This window comes from Rana temporaria, chromosome 5 (genome assembly GCF_905171775.1).
Source record: "Rana temporaria chromosome 5, aRanTem1.1, whole genome shotgun sequence".
Taxonomy (NCBI): domain Eukaryota; kingdom Metazoa; phylum Chordata; class Amphibia; order Anura; family Ranidae; genus Rana; species Rana temporaria.
The window spans coordinates 403,009,888-403,029,015 of NC_053493.1; the positions used below are offsets into that span (position 1 = coordinate 403,009,888).

The following is a 19,128-nucleotide window of genomic DNA, read 5'->3' on the forward strand; positions in this document are numbered from 1 at the left end:
TAAAGCGCCTACAAAATAGGGGACATAATTATGATTTTTTTTTTTATTATTATTTTTTTTTTTACTAGTAATGGCGGCGATCTGCGATTTTTTATTGGGACTGCGACATTATGGCGGACACTTCGGAAATTTTTTTGGGTCCATTCACATTTATACTGCGATCAGTGCTATAAATATGCACTAATTACTGTATAAATGTGACTGTCAGGGAAGGGGTTAACACTAGGGGTTGGGGAAGGGGTTAAATACGTAGCCTAGTGTGTGTTCTAACTGTAGGGAGAGGGGGGTGACTGGGGGAGGTGACTGATCTGTGTCCCTATGTACAAGCTCTGTGGAGCTCTGTGTTTACACACACAGAGCTCCACGTCCCTGCTCAGTTACTGGGCAATCGCGGGTGCCCGGGCTGCCATCGTGGCCGCCAGGCACGCGCATCATGTTCCCAGTAAAGCAGGGGGCGCGCCCCCTATCGGCTTTAAAAGACGAGGACGTCATGTGACGTCCTGTCAGAACAACTGAACTACTATGCCGCCGTCAATTGGTAGATAAGTGGTTAAACTACAGTGGAACCTCGGATTACGAGCATAATCCGTTCCAGGAGAATGCTCGTAATCCAAAGCGAGTTTCCCCATAGAAGTCAATGGTAACGAAAATAATTTGTTTTGCATTGACTTCTACGGCATGTAATACCACACATGGCCAGAGATGGAGAGGGGGGCGCCAGAGAGCCTCTGAAAATTCTCAAGACAGCTTGGCTGAACTCGGAAAGGCTCGGGAACGGAGTATTTCGGAACGACTCCGGCGCCCCCGCACCTCTGGCCAAATGCGGTACTGCACACCGCTGTGGCTTGAATCCTGCTAGTTTTGTGAGACAACACTCGCAAACTGAGTCAGAAATAAAAAAATACAAAAAAATGCTCGTATTGCGAAACGCTCGTTAACCACGTTACTCGCAATCCAAGGTTTCACTGTACTGCTTTACAGTAGCCAATAGGTCAATTGGGGTACTTATACTGCCCGCATTTTAAAAATAAATAAAAAAACATATCTAATGATGTCTCATGAATACAGAACTGCATTCATATACGCCTTTTATATCTCCCTGGAGTTCAGCTTTAACTGGAAGTGTAAATGGAGGCTCCGCCCCCCGGGACAGTCACTTATATTCCATTATCTTCTTCAGTTTGGCTCGGAGTGGCTCACAGGTACAGTAAGACTTTGTTCCAGGGGAACACTTTTATTTTGGTGTAAACTGAAGCACTGATAGGTCCGGGTATTTTCCCCAGAGGTGCCTCATATTTCTTGTAAGATGTGCTCCATTGTACCATCAGACACGGGATCCATGGCTTCCTGGACATAAACGATGAACTCCGAGGCTTCTTCCCCTTGTGTGTAGACCGTGACCGTTTCAATCCCCTCCACGTCATCTGAAGAGACCACCAGGTGGTGCTGTTCACCCAGCCCGACGGATGCCTGCTGCAAGGCTTCTTGTATCATCACAGTGTGATTGGCCGATCGCTCTTCTTCCGTCACCTGTAGGGGGAAAAAAAACGTGATAGAATGGGTTACAAAAACAACTCGTATCGGGAGTGTGGCCAGTACATTGACTGCGGACGGGTGGCAGCTGCAAGCAACGTAACTATATGTAACTATACGCCCCTTGCTGACCTGTGCTGTGATTGTGTGGTGGATGATTCTAAAATTCCTATTTTCAAATTAGGCTAATTTTTATTATTAGAATCACTGAAATGTTTCTCTTTCCTATATTCCTTATACTGTTTGTTTTTATACGCATTATGCATATGTATGTATGGGAATGATCAATACTGCTTATTTTCCTTGAGGATTTTATATCAGATATTGTTTTAAAGTTATGAACCCAGCATTGAAAATATGAAGAAACAGATATTACATTGTAAAAAGTTACCATTTGAAATGGAGATGCAAAAGGTATTGAAAGCAGCTCCATCCCCCCCACTCTTCGCTCTCACTCCCAAACCACCCCTCCCGTCTAAATTCCTCAATTGTAACAGGAAAGCCTTTCCCTCCCCCTCCTTCCCACTCGGACCAGCTTGGAAGGAAATTTGCAGAGCTGACAATGGACTCTTTATGACACGTGGACTTATAAGGAGGATGTGTGTGCAGCCTTCCCAGGAATGGACTTGTGGGCGGAAACCATCCTTATATGAACTGACCAACGAGGGCTTCATGCCAAGGACAAACCACACAGGGGGAGGGTAAACTGGGAGTAAAATGTATAATGTGAACCAATCTGTATGCATAATGTTTTGTGATGTCATTTTACCAATAATAAAAAAGAACTGGGTAAGCCCAGTCACTTCCTGTTGGAGCCGAGCTGAAAGGTGAGCAAGATGTAGATTCTTTGTCTGATCTATATATCTCACCTTATTAATTTGAATCAAACGGCAGAATGGGTTAGCCCTTAGGTTGTATCAGGGCCTCATCCACAACAATTGGACACCGCAAGTGTTATTCAGCAGGTTACAGCCAATGATTAGGGCTGTACACCTGCTGATCGGCTATGGCCTATCACAGCACAGAGTTCTGTGTTTACAAACACACAGAATTCTGTACATAGACAGCGATCTGTCTGTTTCTTCTAGAAATCAACTCTCAGTTCAGGGATAAAAAGCAGGCAGATCTGAGTAAAAGCAGCACAAAAACACTTCTTAGACACATAGTTAACCCCTTGATGACACCTTTCCAGCCAGTGTCATTAGTACCGTGTACAGTATCACTGATCACTGTGTCACTAGAGACATCATTATCAGTTGGTCAGTTACTGTCCCTTCCAGCCAGTGTCTCTTAGTGCCAGATTGTCCGCCAAACTATCAGTCGCTGATCACTGCCATTACAGTATAGCATCTATACCTGCATACATTCCAGTATATAAAACATAGTTTGTAGACAGGAGGGCGTGCATTTTTGTGCGCTCTGTGATTGCTCTGTCCTTCAGACACAGCCGATCACAGATCACCCTATAGGGCCAATCACAGTGGCCTTTGACCACATGATCAACTGTGTTAAATCACAGTGTAAACAGAATTGCCGGTTATCAGCATTCCTCTCCTCATTGGATTGAATTGAAATAAATGCTTATAGAGCGCCGAATGCGAGTTGTGAAACTCGCGTCTAAGCGCTTACCAACAAGCTACGGGTATCCAGTTCCCAGGAGCAAAAATAAGAAACTAGGACATCCAAGTAAAAGAGGGGAACAAGCAAGAAATAAACACAAATATAAAAAGAAGGGAGGGGAAGGGGGGGGGGGCAGGACACAAAAAGCCTATCCCTACTCCCTGACCATGGACCGCAGCCTGGGATTAAGGCACTGTCACAGCAAAAGGACGGATTTCCAAATTTTAAATAAAAAAAAGGTATTTAACATAAAATAAAAAACCCAGTGGTGATTAAATACCACCAAAAGAAAGTTCTATCTATCTCTATCAAAAAAAAAAAAATTCTTATGTGTACAGTGTTGCATGACCGCGCAATTGTCATTCAAAGTGTAATGCCGCGTACACACGACCGTTTTTCATGACGAGAAAAATTTAATTTTTTAAATTGGTCGTGAAAAACGGTTGTGTGTAGGCAAGGCAGGCCTGAGAGGAATCACAACCAATCACATCGAGAAAAACATTGGGCTAGATTCAGAGAGCGTTGCGCCGGCCTATCAGTAGATACTCCCTCGTAACTCTGAATTTACGCCGTCGTAAATTTAAGCATATTCTGGAAACCACATACGCTTAAATTAGGCTAAGATACGAGCGGCGTATGTCTCCTACGCCGTCGTATCTTAGGGTGCATATTTACACTGGCCGCTAGGTGGCGCTTCCGTTGATTTCGGCATAGAATATGCAAATGAGCTAGATACGCCGATTCAGAAACGTACGCCCGGCGCATTTTTTTACGTCGTTTACGTTGGGCTTTTTCCGGCGTAAGGTTACTCCTGCTATATAAGGTGTATCCAATGTTAAGTATGGACGTCGGGACAGTGTAAAATTTTGCGTTGTTTACATCGTTTGCGTAAGTTGTTCGCGAATAGGGCTTTGCGTAAATTACGTTCACGTCGAAAGCATTGACTATTTGCGACGTGATTAGGAGCATGTGCACTGGGATACGTTCAGGGACAGCGCATGCGCCGTTCGTTAGAGACGTCATTTATGTGGGGTAATGTTTTATTTACATAAAACACGCCCACCTCTTCAGAATTTGAATTTGGCGCGCTTACGCCGGCAAATTTACGCTACGCCGCCGTAACTTAGGGCGCAGGTTCTTTGTGAATCCAGCCCCAGTCTCACTAAGTTACGGCGGCCTAGCGTATCTGAGATACGCTACGCCCGCACAAACTTACGGCGGGCTATCTGAATCTAGCCCATTGTTTTTATTCCATGACATGAATAACGATCGTATGTACGCGGCATGACAGTACTGAAAGCTGAAAATTGGCCTGGGCAGGAAAGGGGGTATAAGTTCCCAGTTAGCAAGTGGTTAAAAACAAAACAATTGTTATCAGCATCATTAGCAGTCACGCTAGCTTCCAACTGCCATTAAAAGCCATGGGGAAATGTTTGCAAATGTGTTTTGTGTCTCATTGAATGATCATTCTTGAATCCCAATGACTGATCGATTCAGCTGTCAGAGTAAATGGTTGATCACATGTAAAATCAATGTGTATGACCAGCATAAAAAAAACTGTTCCTACTCCGGATCTTTTATAAAAAAACATTTCTGGGAAAATTGATCTGCAAAGCTGGAATTATTTGCCATTTTACATCAGATAAATTATTTAATGTGTATGTTTTGTATAAGAAATTGGGCAGACTTGTGAGTGTCGGCATAGTTCTAAATCGGACAGATACACTGGCCCGGATTCACAAAGCACTTACGCCGACGTAGAACAAGATACGCCACGTAAGTGCAAATGTGCGCCGTCGTATCTGTGCGCCGGACCCACAAACTAAGATGCGCCTAAAAATAGGCTTAATCCCGCCAACGTAACTTGCCTACGCCGGCGTAGCGTGGGCGCAAATTTAGGCTGGATACATGTGGCGCTCCCATTGATTTGCCATTCAAATGAGGGAAATACGACGATTCACGAACGTACGTGCGCCCGACGCAGGCTACGCGATGTGCGCGCAAGTTGTACGTCCGGCGTAAAGTTAAGCCCCATAAAGGAGGTGCAACCCAGCAGCAGACATGCAAAGGTGTGCACCAGGGTACTCAAGCCGGCGTATTTTACGTTGTTTACGTTGGACGTGTGTCTGGCTGGGCGTAGGTTACGTTCACGCAGTAGGCAGTGATCCGGCGTAGTTTAGGCAGTGATGAGCATGCGCAGAGGGATGCGTCCACGTCCCAGCGCACGCGCAGTTCGTGATACGTATCTGTCTGGCGCTTGACCCATCATTTGCATGGGGTCACGCCTCATTTGCATGGCTCACGCCCACCTCCACCTACGCCGGCGTACGCCTTCAAAACACAGCACAGTTTTGGGAGCACTGGCTTTGTGAATTCCATGCTTGCCTTTCTGCGCTGCGTCGGTGTAGCGTACATTATTTGCGCTACGGCAGCGTAATGTGCACCCGCTCTCTGTGAATCTGGGCCACTGTGGGGGCTGATTTACTAAAGGGAAATCCACTGTGCACTACAAATCTGAGGGGAAGCTCTAAAATGAGGGGAGGCTCTGCTGATTTTATCATCCAATCATGTACAAGCTAAAATGCTGTTTTTTTTATTTTCTTTGCATGTTCCCCTCGGATCTACAGTGACTGCACTTCCAAGTGCACTTGTAGTGCAAAGTGGATTTGCCTTTCGTAAATAACCCCCAATAGGACCAAAAAGTTAGTGGACACCTGACTATCACACCTACTATGCACAACCATCACACCTACCCATCAACATGATTTCAGCTGGATGCAGTGAAGTATACTGTTAAAGTAGTACTAACCAACACTTAACCACTTCAATACCAGGCACTTACACCCCCTTCCTGCCCAAGCCAAATTTTAGCTTTTAGCGCTGTCAATCCCCAAGGCCCGCTACAAGACCAAAGCAGAACAAAGATTTGCAGTCCAAGGACCCCGAATGTGGAACGCATTACCAACCGATATCCGAACGGAAATGAATCACCAGGCCTTCAGGAAAAAACTCAAGACCCATCTATTCTGAAGGCCAAATTAGAAGGAAATGGATACCAAGCACCTTGAGGCAATTCAGTTCGCATTTGTAGCGCTATACAAGTTTTTCATTCATTCATTTATAGGTGGCACAGGTGGGCACTGATGAACACCGATGGGTGGCACTGCTGGACATCACTGATGAGGAGACATCTGGCAGGCATTCATAATGGGCACTGACTGGCCCCATTTGTAGCCATGGATTGGCATATTTTGGGCACACTATGGTGTCCTTGGTGGCCATACCTTGTCATCCATATGTTGGGGGCTTCCCTGGGGGTCCTGGTGGCATCCCTGGTGGTCCAGTGTGGGCATCCGCAGGGGGGCTGCGCTGATAAACAATCAGAGCAGACCCGTCCTGTCAGGAGAGCCCCCGAACGGCTCTCCTCTACTCGCGTCTGTCAGAGGCCGGTAAACGTCTCTTCCTGTTTACATCGTGATTAGCCGTGGATGATCACGTGGTAAAGAGCCTCCATCAGAGATTCTTTACCAAGATCAGTGTGTCAGACCGACATGCCACACCATTGATTGCCACGATGCGTGCCCCCACAGGCACACGCACACGCCGGCAGTCAGGGCCGATCTGCCCTATAGGCTCACTATGCAAGCTGCTTAGGGCCCCGCAAAGCTGTAAAGGGCCCCCCAAATTACTAGAGTAAGGGCCCCTCACTCCATTTCCCAACTCGCTGGCTGCATGGGAAAAGAAGTAAGGAGGCATTAGTCCATAAATCCAGGTGAAATTTGGCTGCTGAGACCCGAGGAGAGCCGGAGGGAGCCGGCTATGTCCGTGGTGAGTGTCTTACTGTCAGCAGGGAATACATCCGGTGGAATGTAGCGTCAGCTTGGACGGAGGCCGAGAGGGACCACAACGCGTTTCAGAGCATGCGCAAAGGATCCGACCTGCGCGCTCCTTTTTAAAGTCAGCACCTCCCGATTATCACTTTAATGTAAGATGTCATTTCCGACAGCAGAACACCAATGCTTCTCAACTTTAATCTTTAATGCGACATGTCACTGTCGGCAGCGTCCCCCCCCCCCCACCCGCTTCTCAACCTTAATGTGACATGCCATTTTCCATTTTGCTTAGGGCCCCAGGGAGGTCAGGATCGGCACTGCCGGCAGTTATCCTGCTGGACATCTTATGACGCCCAGTCAGGATAACCGAACCACCGCAGCTGCCCCTTTTGCCCTGCCTTAAAGATGGTCCTGCCCACAAGCTCATAGAGGTGTGATGGCCACGTCTCCAGAAACCTCTTTGTGCCATCTTGTACACCCTTGGTGTCATTTTTAATATCATACTCACATTGCCTGTTTTACATGGTATAAAAAAAAATCATGTATTCCTAATGTCAAAGCTCTCTTTCATGTAAACACAGTAAAAAGTAAGCGATGCCAGGTGCGTATTCATTTAAAATTCATGAAACTGTACAATTTCCACAAGGGACGGAGCCCCCTTCCATCTATTTATACTTTTTATAGGCGCTGTCACGAAAATATAAATCACTAACAGGTTTTCCCTCCGTTTGCTGTGCTTCAAATGTCAGCTCTGCAAAAATGATCCATATTTCTTCCTTTCTAGTATGATAAATCACAATTCTGTAACAAGATTTGCATTTCAAAGTCAGTGTTTACATCATCTCACTCCTGAAAATTCTCATTTACATTCTCATAGAACAGCCGCGGGCCGAGGCCCCTCTGCGGGAATAATAGCGGGGAGGGATGTCGGCCACGAAATAAGCGGCGGTGCCAACTGAAATTCCCTTACTTGGCATATCTGTTCTGGTTTGATATCAGCAGTGCATTTAAAGGAAAATATGAAAGCCGCTGCCTTGTGGGTTAGGAGAAAACACAGCTGGGCTTTTGGGGGAAACCAGTCACGGCCATGCTCATGAATATTATGTCTTCAGCTCTTATAACTGAAGGCTAAAGCTGGCCATGAATTCCCTGAGCCATGCTAACCAGGCTGAATGGAGGAATTTCCCGGTGCTGACTACCCGGTACCCACGGCTATCAGAATACCCAGCTAATTGGCTGCAGTCACTGTTCAGCTTAGATATGCGTGATTAATCACCAAGAATCGTTATCACGATTTTTCCCCGTTGCGATCTTGACAAAGTATTTCTCGATCTTCTGTATGCAGAGAATTGTCTCTGCTCTCAGCCATCAAAAGTCTGGGCAGTCTGCCAAGTTTTAACATTCTTTATCAGTGGAATGTTAAGTCTAAACATTGTATCAATTTGTCTTTTACATCAAATGAATAGACTTCTGTATGTAAATTAGGAAAGTTTAATCACTTAAACACCAAACCCTTTTCTGACAGTTGTTGTTAATTACTTTGTTTGGGGGAAGAGAGTGAGAGAGACAGAGAGACATAGGGGGAAGAGAGAGAGACATAGGGGAAGTGAGAGAAACATGGGGTAAGAGAGAAAGACAGAGAGACATGGGGGAAGAGAGAAAGACAGAGAGACATGGGGTAAGAGAGAGAGACAGAGAGACATGGGGTAAGAGATAGAGAGACATGGGGTAAGAGAGAGAGACAGAGAGACATGGGGTAAGAGAGAGAGACATGGGGTAAGAGAGAGAGACATGGGGTAAGAGAGAGAGATAGAGAGACATAGGGGGAAGAGCGAGAGAGACATAGGGGGAAGAGAGAGAGACATAGAAGGAAGAGAGAGAGACATAGGGGAAGTGAGAGAGACAGAGAGACATAGGGGGAAGAGAGAGAGACATAGGGAGGAGAGAGAGAGAGAGAGAGAGAGAGAGAGATAGGGGGAAGAGAGAGAGACATAGAAGGAAGAGAGAGAGAGACATAGGGGGAAGAGAGAGAGAGATAGAGGGAAGAGAGAGAGAGATAGAGGGAAGAGAGAGATAGAGGGAAGAGAGAGAGACATAGAAGGAAGAGAGAGAGAGAGAGAGAGAGAGATAGAGGGAAGAGAGAGAGACATAGAAGGAAGAGAGAGAGAGAGACAAAGAAGGAAGAGAGAGAGAGAGAGAGAGAGAGAGAGAGAGAGAGAGAGAGAGAGAGAGAGAGAGAAGGAAGAGAGAGAGAGAGAGAGAGAGAGAGAGAGACATAGAAGGAAGAGAGAGAGACATAGAAGGGAGAGAGAGAGAGAGAGACAAACAATGAGCCTGTACAGACTGAGCACCCACAGCCTGGAAATGGAATTAGGATGGCACAGACAGACCTACAAGCCTAGGGAGAGGAGACTGTGCCATCAATGTGACCAGGGGGTCCCGGAGGATGAGGAACACTTCCTGTTACATTGCCCTAAGTACTCATCAGTGAGGGACACTCACTTCCAGAGACTCTCCGCTCTCATCCCGGACTTCAACTCTACAGGAGAGAAGAGGAAACTCCAAATTCTACTGGGAGAAGCGGAGCCAATGGCGAAGACAGCTGCCCAATATGTGACAGCGTGTCACCGACTGAGAGGGACATGAAAAACCTGAGGACTTTCACAGACTTATGTCCATTCCCCTTCATATTACCCCCCCCCTCCCCTTTATATTACCCCCTTCCCCTTTTCCTTGCTTTGGCAATGCTAACATGTATTTGGTCCTGCCAATAAAGCTTATTTGATTTGATTTGATTTGAGAGAGATATAGAAGGGAGAGAGAGAGAGATATAGAAGGGAGAGAGAGAGACATAGAACATAGAAGGGAGAGGGAGAGAGAGAGAGAGAGAGAGAGAGAGAGAGACATAGAAGGGAGCGAGAGAGACATAGAAGGGGGGGAGAGAGAGAGAGAGAGAGATACATAGAAGGGAGAGAGAGAGAGAGAGACATAGAAGAGAGAGAGACATAGAAGGGAGAGAGAGAGAGAGAGACATAGAAGGGAGAGAGAGAGACATAGAAGGGAGAGAGAGAGAGAGAGACATAGAAGAGAGAGAGACATAGAAGGGAGAGAGAGAGAGAGACATAGAAGGGAGAGAGAGAGAGAGACATAGGGGAGAAGAGAAAGACACACAGAAGGGAGAGAGATAAAAAAGGACATGGTTAGACGATATGGGGGGAAAGAGAGAGAGAGATGCGGGAAGAAGAGGGGAGAGAAGCATGGGGGAAGAATAAAATACAGAGTGAGAGAGATACATTGGGAGGGGGAGACATAGCGGAGGAGACACACACATACACAAGTTAAAAAAAGACATATGAGGAAAGAGAGAGATGTGTAGAAAAAAGAGAGAAAGAGAAAAAGATAGAAAAGAGAGACGAGGAGAAGAGAGAAGAAAAAAGGAGAAGAGAGAAGAAAAGAGAAGAGCGAAAAAAAGAGAAGAGCGAAGAAAAGAGAAGAGCAAAGAAAAGAGAAGAGCAAAGAAAAGAGAAGAGCAAAGAAAAGAGAAGAGCAAAGAAAAGAGAAGAGCAAAGAAAAGAGAAGAGCAAAGAAAAGAGAAGAGCAAAGAAAAGAGAAGAGCAAAGAAAAGAGAAGAGCAAAGAAAAGAGAAGAGCGGAGAAAAGAGAAGAGCGGAGAAAAGAGAAGAGCGGAGAAAAGAGAAGAGCGGAGAAAAGAGAAGAGTGAAGAAAAGAGAAGAGCGAAGAAAAGAGAAGAGCGAGGAAAAAAAAAAAGAGAGGAGAAAAGAGAGAAGAAAAGAGAAGAGGAGAAAAGAGGAGAGTAGGGCAGGAAAGGCAAGGGAAGGGAAGAGAAGAAAAGACAAAATAGAAGAGAAGAGAAGAGAGAAAAGAGAAGAGAAATAGGAAGGACAGAGAAAGTTGCACATAAAAACAAAGACGATGTACATCAGTTGAGCATTTTGTTGAGCGCCAGTTTCGGAATAAATCTCGCTCCATGAAAACAATGTGATGAAGTTATCAGCGCTCTGTGAGAGACGTCTGCTCCCCTCAGGCTCAGAAAACACACAGCAATGATCTGTTGTACAGCAGGACGAGGCTTATGTATTGTACAAGGGGAAGGAGACAGCCTGAAGGAGACTCCAAGGAGATGTGGATTTAGCCTTTATTAAACATGGATAACACTGTGTCAGGAAGTCTTACAGATCCCGGAGACATAGAATGTGTAATGCCAAGACAAGAGACATGGAACGGCTACAACCACTATATCAATTGCAGCGCAAAAGAAATTGAAGATTCACCGCTATCCAAACAAGAACCGTATATAGAAATGTAATTTCACGCAGAGGAGAAGGCAATTTACTATTTCCTCCCCTCCTTAGGCTCCTGTCACACTGCTCCGTAACAAAAATGTTGCAAAAACACATATGCACAGCCGAGTTTCAGGTGCGTTTTGCATCTGTGAAAAAAGGACGAGTCAAAAATGTAATTGCATTCTTACCGCATTTCCCATTCATTTCAATGGGGACAACTACATAATCCAGGCAAGCATTTTTACCAGTGTTGGTAACAGTGGCCCAGATTCAAGAAGCAATTGCGCCCATGTAACCATAAGTTACACGGCGCAATTGCTTACTTGCTCCGGTGTAACGAGTGCTCCTGATTCAGGAACCTCGTTACACCGACTGCAGCCTAAAATCTGCGCGGCATAAGGCTCTTATGCCTCGCAGATTTTAGGCTGCATTCTTGCGTGTGCCGCTAGGGGGCGCTCCCATTGTGATCAGCGTGTAGTATGCAAATTGCATACTACCAACTGATTCACAAACGTGCGCGGGCCCCGCGCAAGCCAGGTACGGAGTTTCCGTACGGCAACTTTAGCGCAAGGCTGCCCTTTCTAATAGCAGGGGCAGCCAATGCTAAAGTATAGCCGCCGCTCCCGCGCCGTGAAATTTGAATTTCAGGGCGTTTGCGTAAGTGATTTGTGAATGGCGCTGGACGCCATTCACGTTCACTTTGAAGCAAATGACGTCCTTGCGACGTCATTTGCCACAATGCACGTCGGGAAAGTTTCCCGACGGAGCATGCGCTGTACGCTCGGCTCGGGAGCGCTCCTAATTTAAATGATTCCCGCCCCCGGCGGGATCATTTACATTGCGCGCGCTTACGCCGGGCAATTTTGCCGGCGCGCCCTCGCAATTCACAGAGCTACTGCTCCGTGAATCGAGGTCAGCGCAAAATATTTGCAAAATATTTGCGTGGGCGCAATCGTTGCCCTGTGCCCGCGCAAATATAGCGCAATTCTACCTGAATCTGGGCCATTACTGACATGGGCAACAAATTCGGGTAGTTTTTTTTTTACTCATGAATGTTAGAACTTCCCACACAATGCTCTATTCCCCCCCCTATTCTGCTTTCGGCTGGGAGATTCCCAGACTGAAAGCAAAATGTAAACAAAGGGGCCGAGATTTCTGATGATGTCATTACCAAAATACGGTAAGGCCCATATCTGGGAATTGACTGTTACTGGGTGGGCGGAGCCTGATGGGGAACAGAGAGACCAGCTCCCCATCAGGTCAGTTTTACTTGAAATTGACAGCGCACAGCAGGGGGCGGATTTCAAAGTCAATATTGGACTGAATAGCGGCTATGAATCCACCCCAATGCTATACGCCGTTTATTGAAAATTAAGCAGACCTAATGAGGAACTAGTAACTCAATTTCCCATCAGGGTTTACCCATCACTAGTACCAAAAATTCCTGGCCATGCAACTGTGAATGTAACAGACACAGTGGCCAGGGAGGGAGCGAATGCAAAGGGTGGGCCAACGCAATATTGAACCCTACAGACTAAGACGCCATTCAAGTTCAAAGGCAGGCATCCCAATACTTTTGACAATATAGTGTAAGTGCAGCAGCTGCACTAGTTTATTGCTGTCTGATCTGCAGTTTTACCCGAGTTTTTGTGCCTGTTCCTGCTCTTGATACCTGTGATTGATCCAGTTTGTCTTGACCTTGCTTGAACGCGACCTGCCCTGACCTCCGCTTATCCTTGGATTCCGCTTGCCTCTTGTTCATCTGCCTGCACCTCAACCATTCTCCTTACCGCTGTCCATGCCTGTACCTAACCATCTGGATTGTTACACTACGCATCCTGTATTCCATCTGCTCGGCTCCATATCATGTCACCGCTGAAGGCGCTTCCATCTTCACCTGGTCTTTCTTTCCGGGTTCGCAGACTCTGGCTGTGTGAGTGGCCAGAGCCACAATGTCACTCCCACGCAATATTAGAAGATATAGGTAAAATTCATGCATTGGAGTTTACTTCCACGTTAATTTCCCCACTGACACCAATGAAGGGGCAGAATTCCTCCCAATAACACCAAAGACCAGGCACAATTCCTTCCAATGACACCCATGATGGGGCACAATTCCTCCCAATGACACCAAAGATTGGGGCACAATTCCTCCCAATGACACCAAAAATAGGGGCACAATTCCTCCCAATGACACCAAAGATTGGGGCACAATTCCTCCCAATAACACCAATAATGGGGCCCAATGACACCAATGATAGGCCACAATTCCTCCCAATGACACCAATGATAGGCCACAATTCCTCCCAATGACACCAATAATGGGGCCCAATGATAGGCCACAATTCCTCCCAATGACACCAATGATGGGCCACAATTCCTCCCAATGACACGAATAATGGGGCCCAATGATAGGCCACAATTCCTCCCAATGACACTAACAATGGGGCACAAGTCCTCCCAATGACACCAATGATGGCGTACTATTCCGTCACGGACATGAAAATTGGGCAATGTTTATTCCCACTGACACTGGGACCATTTCTACTCCCACTGGCCACAGTCCAGTCCCCTTAAGTCTGAAGGACAGTAAACTGGCCGTTTGTTTAGAAATTTAGGAGACCCCTGATTGAGACAACAGAGCATATGAGGTCAGGTACTGATGGTGAATCATGAGAAGACCTGGCTCACGATTTATCCCAAAGGTGGTCAGTAGGGTTGAGAGCAGGGTTATGTGCAGTCCACTCAAGTTCCTCCACACTAAACCATGTCTTTACGGAGATGGCTTTGTACATAGGGGGCACAGTCATTATGGAACAGAAAGGTTGGATTGAGTTGAAGGTACCCTTTCACTGGAAAAACCTAAACTTAGTCATTTGGAAGGGGTGTTCACATACTTTTGGTCATATAGTAGGTGTGATGGTCAAGTGTCCACAAACATATACAGTATATAGTGTATATTATTAGATACAAGGAGGGTGAGTATGGAACACCAAGCAAGTAAAAGACATTTAAAAAAAGTCATTTGAGGTAGACATCAAAGAAAATTCAACGGCCCGTATTCAGAAAGAATAGTCTAAGTTGTAGGCGGGCGTAGAGTATCTGAGATACACTACGCCGCCGTAACTTAGGGCGCAAGTTCCGTATTCAGAAAGAACTTGCGGCGTAGTGTAAATGTGTCGGCGTAAGCCCGCCTAATTCAAATTTGGCTGGTAGTGGGCGTGTTGTATGTTAATCTATCATGACCCCACGTAATTGACGCTCTTTACGAACGGCGCATGCGTCGCTCGTGGACGTATACCAGTGCGCATGCTCCAAATCACGTCGCAAATAGTCAATGCTTTCGACGTGAACGTAACTTACGCAAAGCCCTATTCGCAAACTTTTACGCAAACGTCGGAAAATTTTACGCTGTCCCGACGTCCATACTTAACATTGCGTACGCCTCATATAGCAGGGGTAACTTTACGCCAGTCCGACGCCTTACAAAAAACGACGCATAGAGATACGTCGGGCGCAACTATGTTCGTGAATCGGCGTATCTACCTAATTTGCATATTCTACGCGTAAATCTACGGAAGCGCCACCTAGCGGCCAGCGTAAATATGCAACTAAGATACGACGGTGTAAGAGACTTACGCCGGCCGTATCTTAGTAAAATTCTGGCGTATCTTGCTTTCTAAATACAGAAAGAAGATACGCCGGCGCTTCCTAGAACTTACGCGGCGTATCAATCGAAAATTCTATCTGAATCCGGGCCAACATGTCTACTTGTAGAAAACACACTGTAGCTTCCCTTAAAACATCATTGCTGCATAGTCTACTACAATCCCATTAAAGTGAAAACAAGGGAATTACCTGCTCAACAACTGTCACAGTTCCCGGTGCCATGGCAACAACGGAGGCGACAGCGTCATGGGACTCCGTGCCCAACTCGATGATTTGTTGGAGTATGTTCATAGCGGTGGGGTCGAGCTTCTCACCTTTTCGAAAAATCAATAGGTACAAGTTAACTGCCGCCAAAGTGATAAAGTTTGCTAATGCGCTCTTTGCCCTTTGCAGTGTATTAAAATACATAATTAATGAGCAGGAAATAAACACAACTTTTTTCATGATCTGAAATGATTGTATACCAAGTGGCTTTATAAACGTCTTTCTTTTTTTCCCCTCTCTCTCTAATCGGCGTCGTGTATGCTTTCTCTAAAGCCGCCATCTGTGAGACCATCTGCAGTATTCCAGAAAAACAAAGCAACTCTTCTGCATGGCAATTTTCACATATGAAAACAAATAATGTTCAGAAATTAGGTTTAAGCTCACCTTATGCCACAAAGACAAAATTATATTCAGCAAATCTTCTCCATCAATGTGCACCATTTAAAGGGGTAAATATTACCCTTTAGCCGATGGTGGACAACTAATGAGTACAATTAGGAATACCATTTCTTAGAAGTGTGTCCTGAACATAATATTTTCACCAGAGCAGGGCATAGGCAACCTTGGCACTTCAGTTATTGAATGACTAAAAATACTGTTGTAGAGCTTCCAGCCGTCCATCGTGCTCCATGAGAGCCCTAAGCCTCCACAGTGCCCCTCCCCCAGCCTGTTTAAAAGCTTTGAGCCCTCCAAAATCCCCTACAACCTCCAACAGTGGCTTCCATTGCCCCCAGACCATCTGAGAGTCCTCAGCCTCCACAGTCCTTCCCAGTCTGTTTCAAAGCTTTGAGCCCTCCAAAATCCCCTACAACCTCCAACAGTGGCTCCCATTGGATAGGAGGGGTGGCATATAGAGGAACCAATGCCCTCCATTTTCCTCCTGCAGCTGTTGAAAGCCTGCTGATCCTCCTCTCCTCCCCATAGGCATTCAGTGGCTGCAGGAGAAAAATGGAGGGCATCACCTCAGCCGCCTCTGTGTGCTCCCTTTCTTTCCCCCCTCCCCCCTGCAGCGCTGCCAGCTTCCCCCTCCTATTTTTTGTTGGCTGTTGCTGGGGAAGTGTCACCGGAACATTTGAAAATGTACTGGCCCCTTCCTTTTCTAAATGGACACAGTAAATGATTGGTACCGTGTTTACTATGCTTCAGTTTGTGAATGATTGGGAAGCTCTTTACAGAGCTATTCCTTGTCCATTCATTTTGTGCATTTACGGCTGCAGAGACTGGGATTGAGGGTTGTATTCCCAAACTCTTTTCTCTGTCTAAAAGTTAAAACTTTAGAGATCTATTTATACCCCTGATATTTCACCAAAGTCCCCCAACGGGGCTCCTAAAAAAGTTGCAAAACAATAAAATAATTGTGTTTACTATACTTCAGTTTGTGAATGAATGGGAAGCTCTTTACAAAGCTATTCCTTGTCCATTCATTCTGTGCTGTATTGAGGGCTGTATTCTCAAACTCTTTTCTCTGTCTCAAAGGTGAAACTTTAGAGATTTATTTAGACCCCTGATTTTTTTTTACCAAAGTCCCCCAACGGGGCTCCTAAAAAAAAGTTGTTAAAAAAATAAAATAAAAAAATGAAAAACTACTGACATCAGTGGCGGAACTACCAGGGTCACAAAGGTCGCACTAGTGACTGGGCCCTGGCGTTCCGCCACTGTGAGGGGGTCCAAGATGGCAGGAAGGAGGCTCGCTGAAGAATATGTGAAAGGGACCGCTGTAGGACCATAATAAAAGGACCCTGTGACAGGAATATAGAGCCCCGGCATCAGTGTAAAGGCCCCTGGCCTCGAAGGGAAGGGGGGGCCCTTCATAGCTTCTTGCACCAGGGCACTGAAGGTTCTACTTATGCCTCTAACTCTGGGTATCAATGACCCATGGCCAGTAGAAAAGGACAGGGTCAGGAGGACATGGCGAAGTGAAGAAGCATGGCAAGATGTGGAGAGCAAACATCTTACAGCTAAACAAATACGGTGAACTTTAATCCGGCACTTGCCTTCAACACGCGCTAGGTGCTAGTGGAACAGTCTGAAGTTCTAATACACAAGAGATGATATTTACTTTCCCACTCTTAATTATTCATGCGAGGGCCCGGGAAGGATGAACTTCATGCTCCACTTACTGGTTTCCGAGGTGTATCTCAAATCCTGGAGAGCGGCAACAGCTGTCTGCGTTCCCCGAGCATCTGCTTCGGCTTCAGCGATATGAAGGAACTGCGTAGAGATCTCCTCGGTCACATCCACCAGCTGCTGAATGTCGCACATTATAAACACAAAGAAGGCTTCATAAACATCAAGCAGGCAAAAAACGTAGATTAAGGAGCATGCATCTAGAGAATCGTTTGCTAGTCTAAAAGCCAACTACAAAAGATACTTCAGTTTTGGATGGGCACTGGCTTGCTTTGTTCACTTGGCATATTCCAGTAGAAAGATTAGGGGGCAGATCCTCAAAGAAGTTACGCTGGCGTATCTATTGATACGCCGCGTAACTTCTATTTTGCTCCGGCGTATCTTTGTTTTGTATCCACAAAACAAGATACGCCTGAAGCTGTGCTAGATCCGACTGACGTACATCTTAGTGCGCCGTCGGATCTAAGGTGCATTTTTACACTGGCCGCTAGGTGGCGTTTCCGTCGATTTCCCCGTAGAGTATGCAAATTAGCTAGATACGCGAATCCACAAACGTACGTCCGGCCGGCGCATTTTTTTACATCGTTTCCGTAAGGCGTTTTTCGGCGTATAGTTACCCCTGCTGTATGAGGCGTATCCTATGTTATGGCCGTCGTTCCCATGTCGAAATTTGAATTTTTTACGTCGTTCGCGAATAGGGCTTTGCGTAGAATGACGTTCACGTCGTAAACATTGGCTTGTTGCGGGTTAATTTCGAGCATGCACACTGGGATACCCCCACGGATGGCGCATGCGCCATTAAAGAAAAAACGTCATTTACGTCGGGTCAAGATGTATTTACATAAAACACGCCCCCATCACATCCATTTGAATTTACACTACGCCGCAACTTACGGCGCATATTGTTTGAGGATAAGGAAAATACGCTAAAAGTTACAGCGGCGTAGTGTATCAGAGATACGCTACGCTGGATGCAACAATGCGCCAGGCTACGTGGATCTGGCCCTAGGTCTCCATTCCCTTTAATGATGCCATAATGAAACATTTATTGTACATGGCTGCCCAAACTTTTGGTATGTAAAAAACTATCCTTGCCAGAGCCTTTTCGCTGTCAGAGATGGATTATTATTTATTTTTTTAAATGCACTTTTTAGGCCTGAAGATTGTTAAAACCCCCAAATACATTTTCTGAAAGAAGGGACCCCAAAGAATAAAATGGCGGCAGTTTTTTTTTTGTTTAACATGATAATTGCGCAACTGTATCAAAATATATATTTTCAATAAAAATACACTTTAGGCCCCATACACACGACCAAACATGTATGCTGAAACTGGTCCGCGGGCCAGTTTCAGCATACATGTTCGGTCGTGTGTAGGCCCGAGCGTGCAGGATTCCAGCGTACATTTGCCCGCCGGGCCTTTTCCCAGCGGACAAATATTCCTGGACGTGTTTTAAAACCGTCCGCTGGAATCCTGCCCGCTCGGACATGTACGGTCGTCAGTACAGACCTACCGTACATGTCCAGGCGCCTGCCGTCCCTCGCATGCGTCGAATGACTTCGACCCATGCGTGGAAGCCTTTAAATGGCAGGCCCGCCCACGTCTCCGCGTCGACGACGCGGACACGCCCCGAGTATTGTTTACGCGCGGACTTCTGTACGATGGTGTGTACAACCATCGTACAGAAGCCCTCTGGCAGACATGTACGGTGAAAACGGTCCGACGGACCGCTTTCACCGTACATGTTTGTTCGTGAGTACCCGGCCTTAGTTTCAGTGC

At 46.2% G+C, this 19,128-nt stretch overlaps 1 protein-coding gene across 2 annotated transcripts in view; it reads right to left on the reverse strand.

Moving 5' to 3' along the window:
• Window positions 1–1,056: 1,056 nt before the first annotated feature.
• Window positions 1,057–19,128, reverse strand: part of ZFAT (zinc finger and AT-hook domain containing) — a 287,697-nt gene continuing 269,625 nt past the window's right edge. Inside the window, exons 15-17 of one of the 2 annotated variants that reach the window (XM_040355000.1) lie at window positions 17,343–17,466; window positions 15,148–15,272; window positions 1,057–1,530 (exon numbers count right to left, since the gene is read on the reverse strand). In XM_040355000.1, the coding sequence (XP_040210934.1) occupies window positions 1,291–1,530; window positions 15,148–15,272; window positions 17,343–17,466 (489 nt within the window). In that variant the 3' untranslated portion in view covers window positions 1,057–1,290. Of the gene's footprint in view, window positions 1,531–15,147; window positions 15,273–17,342; window positions 17,470–19,128 lie in introns of both variants that reach the window. The other variant, XM_040354999.1, reaches the window with a different exon arrangement.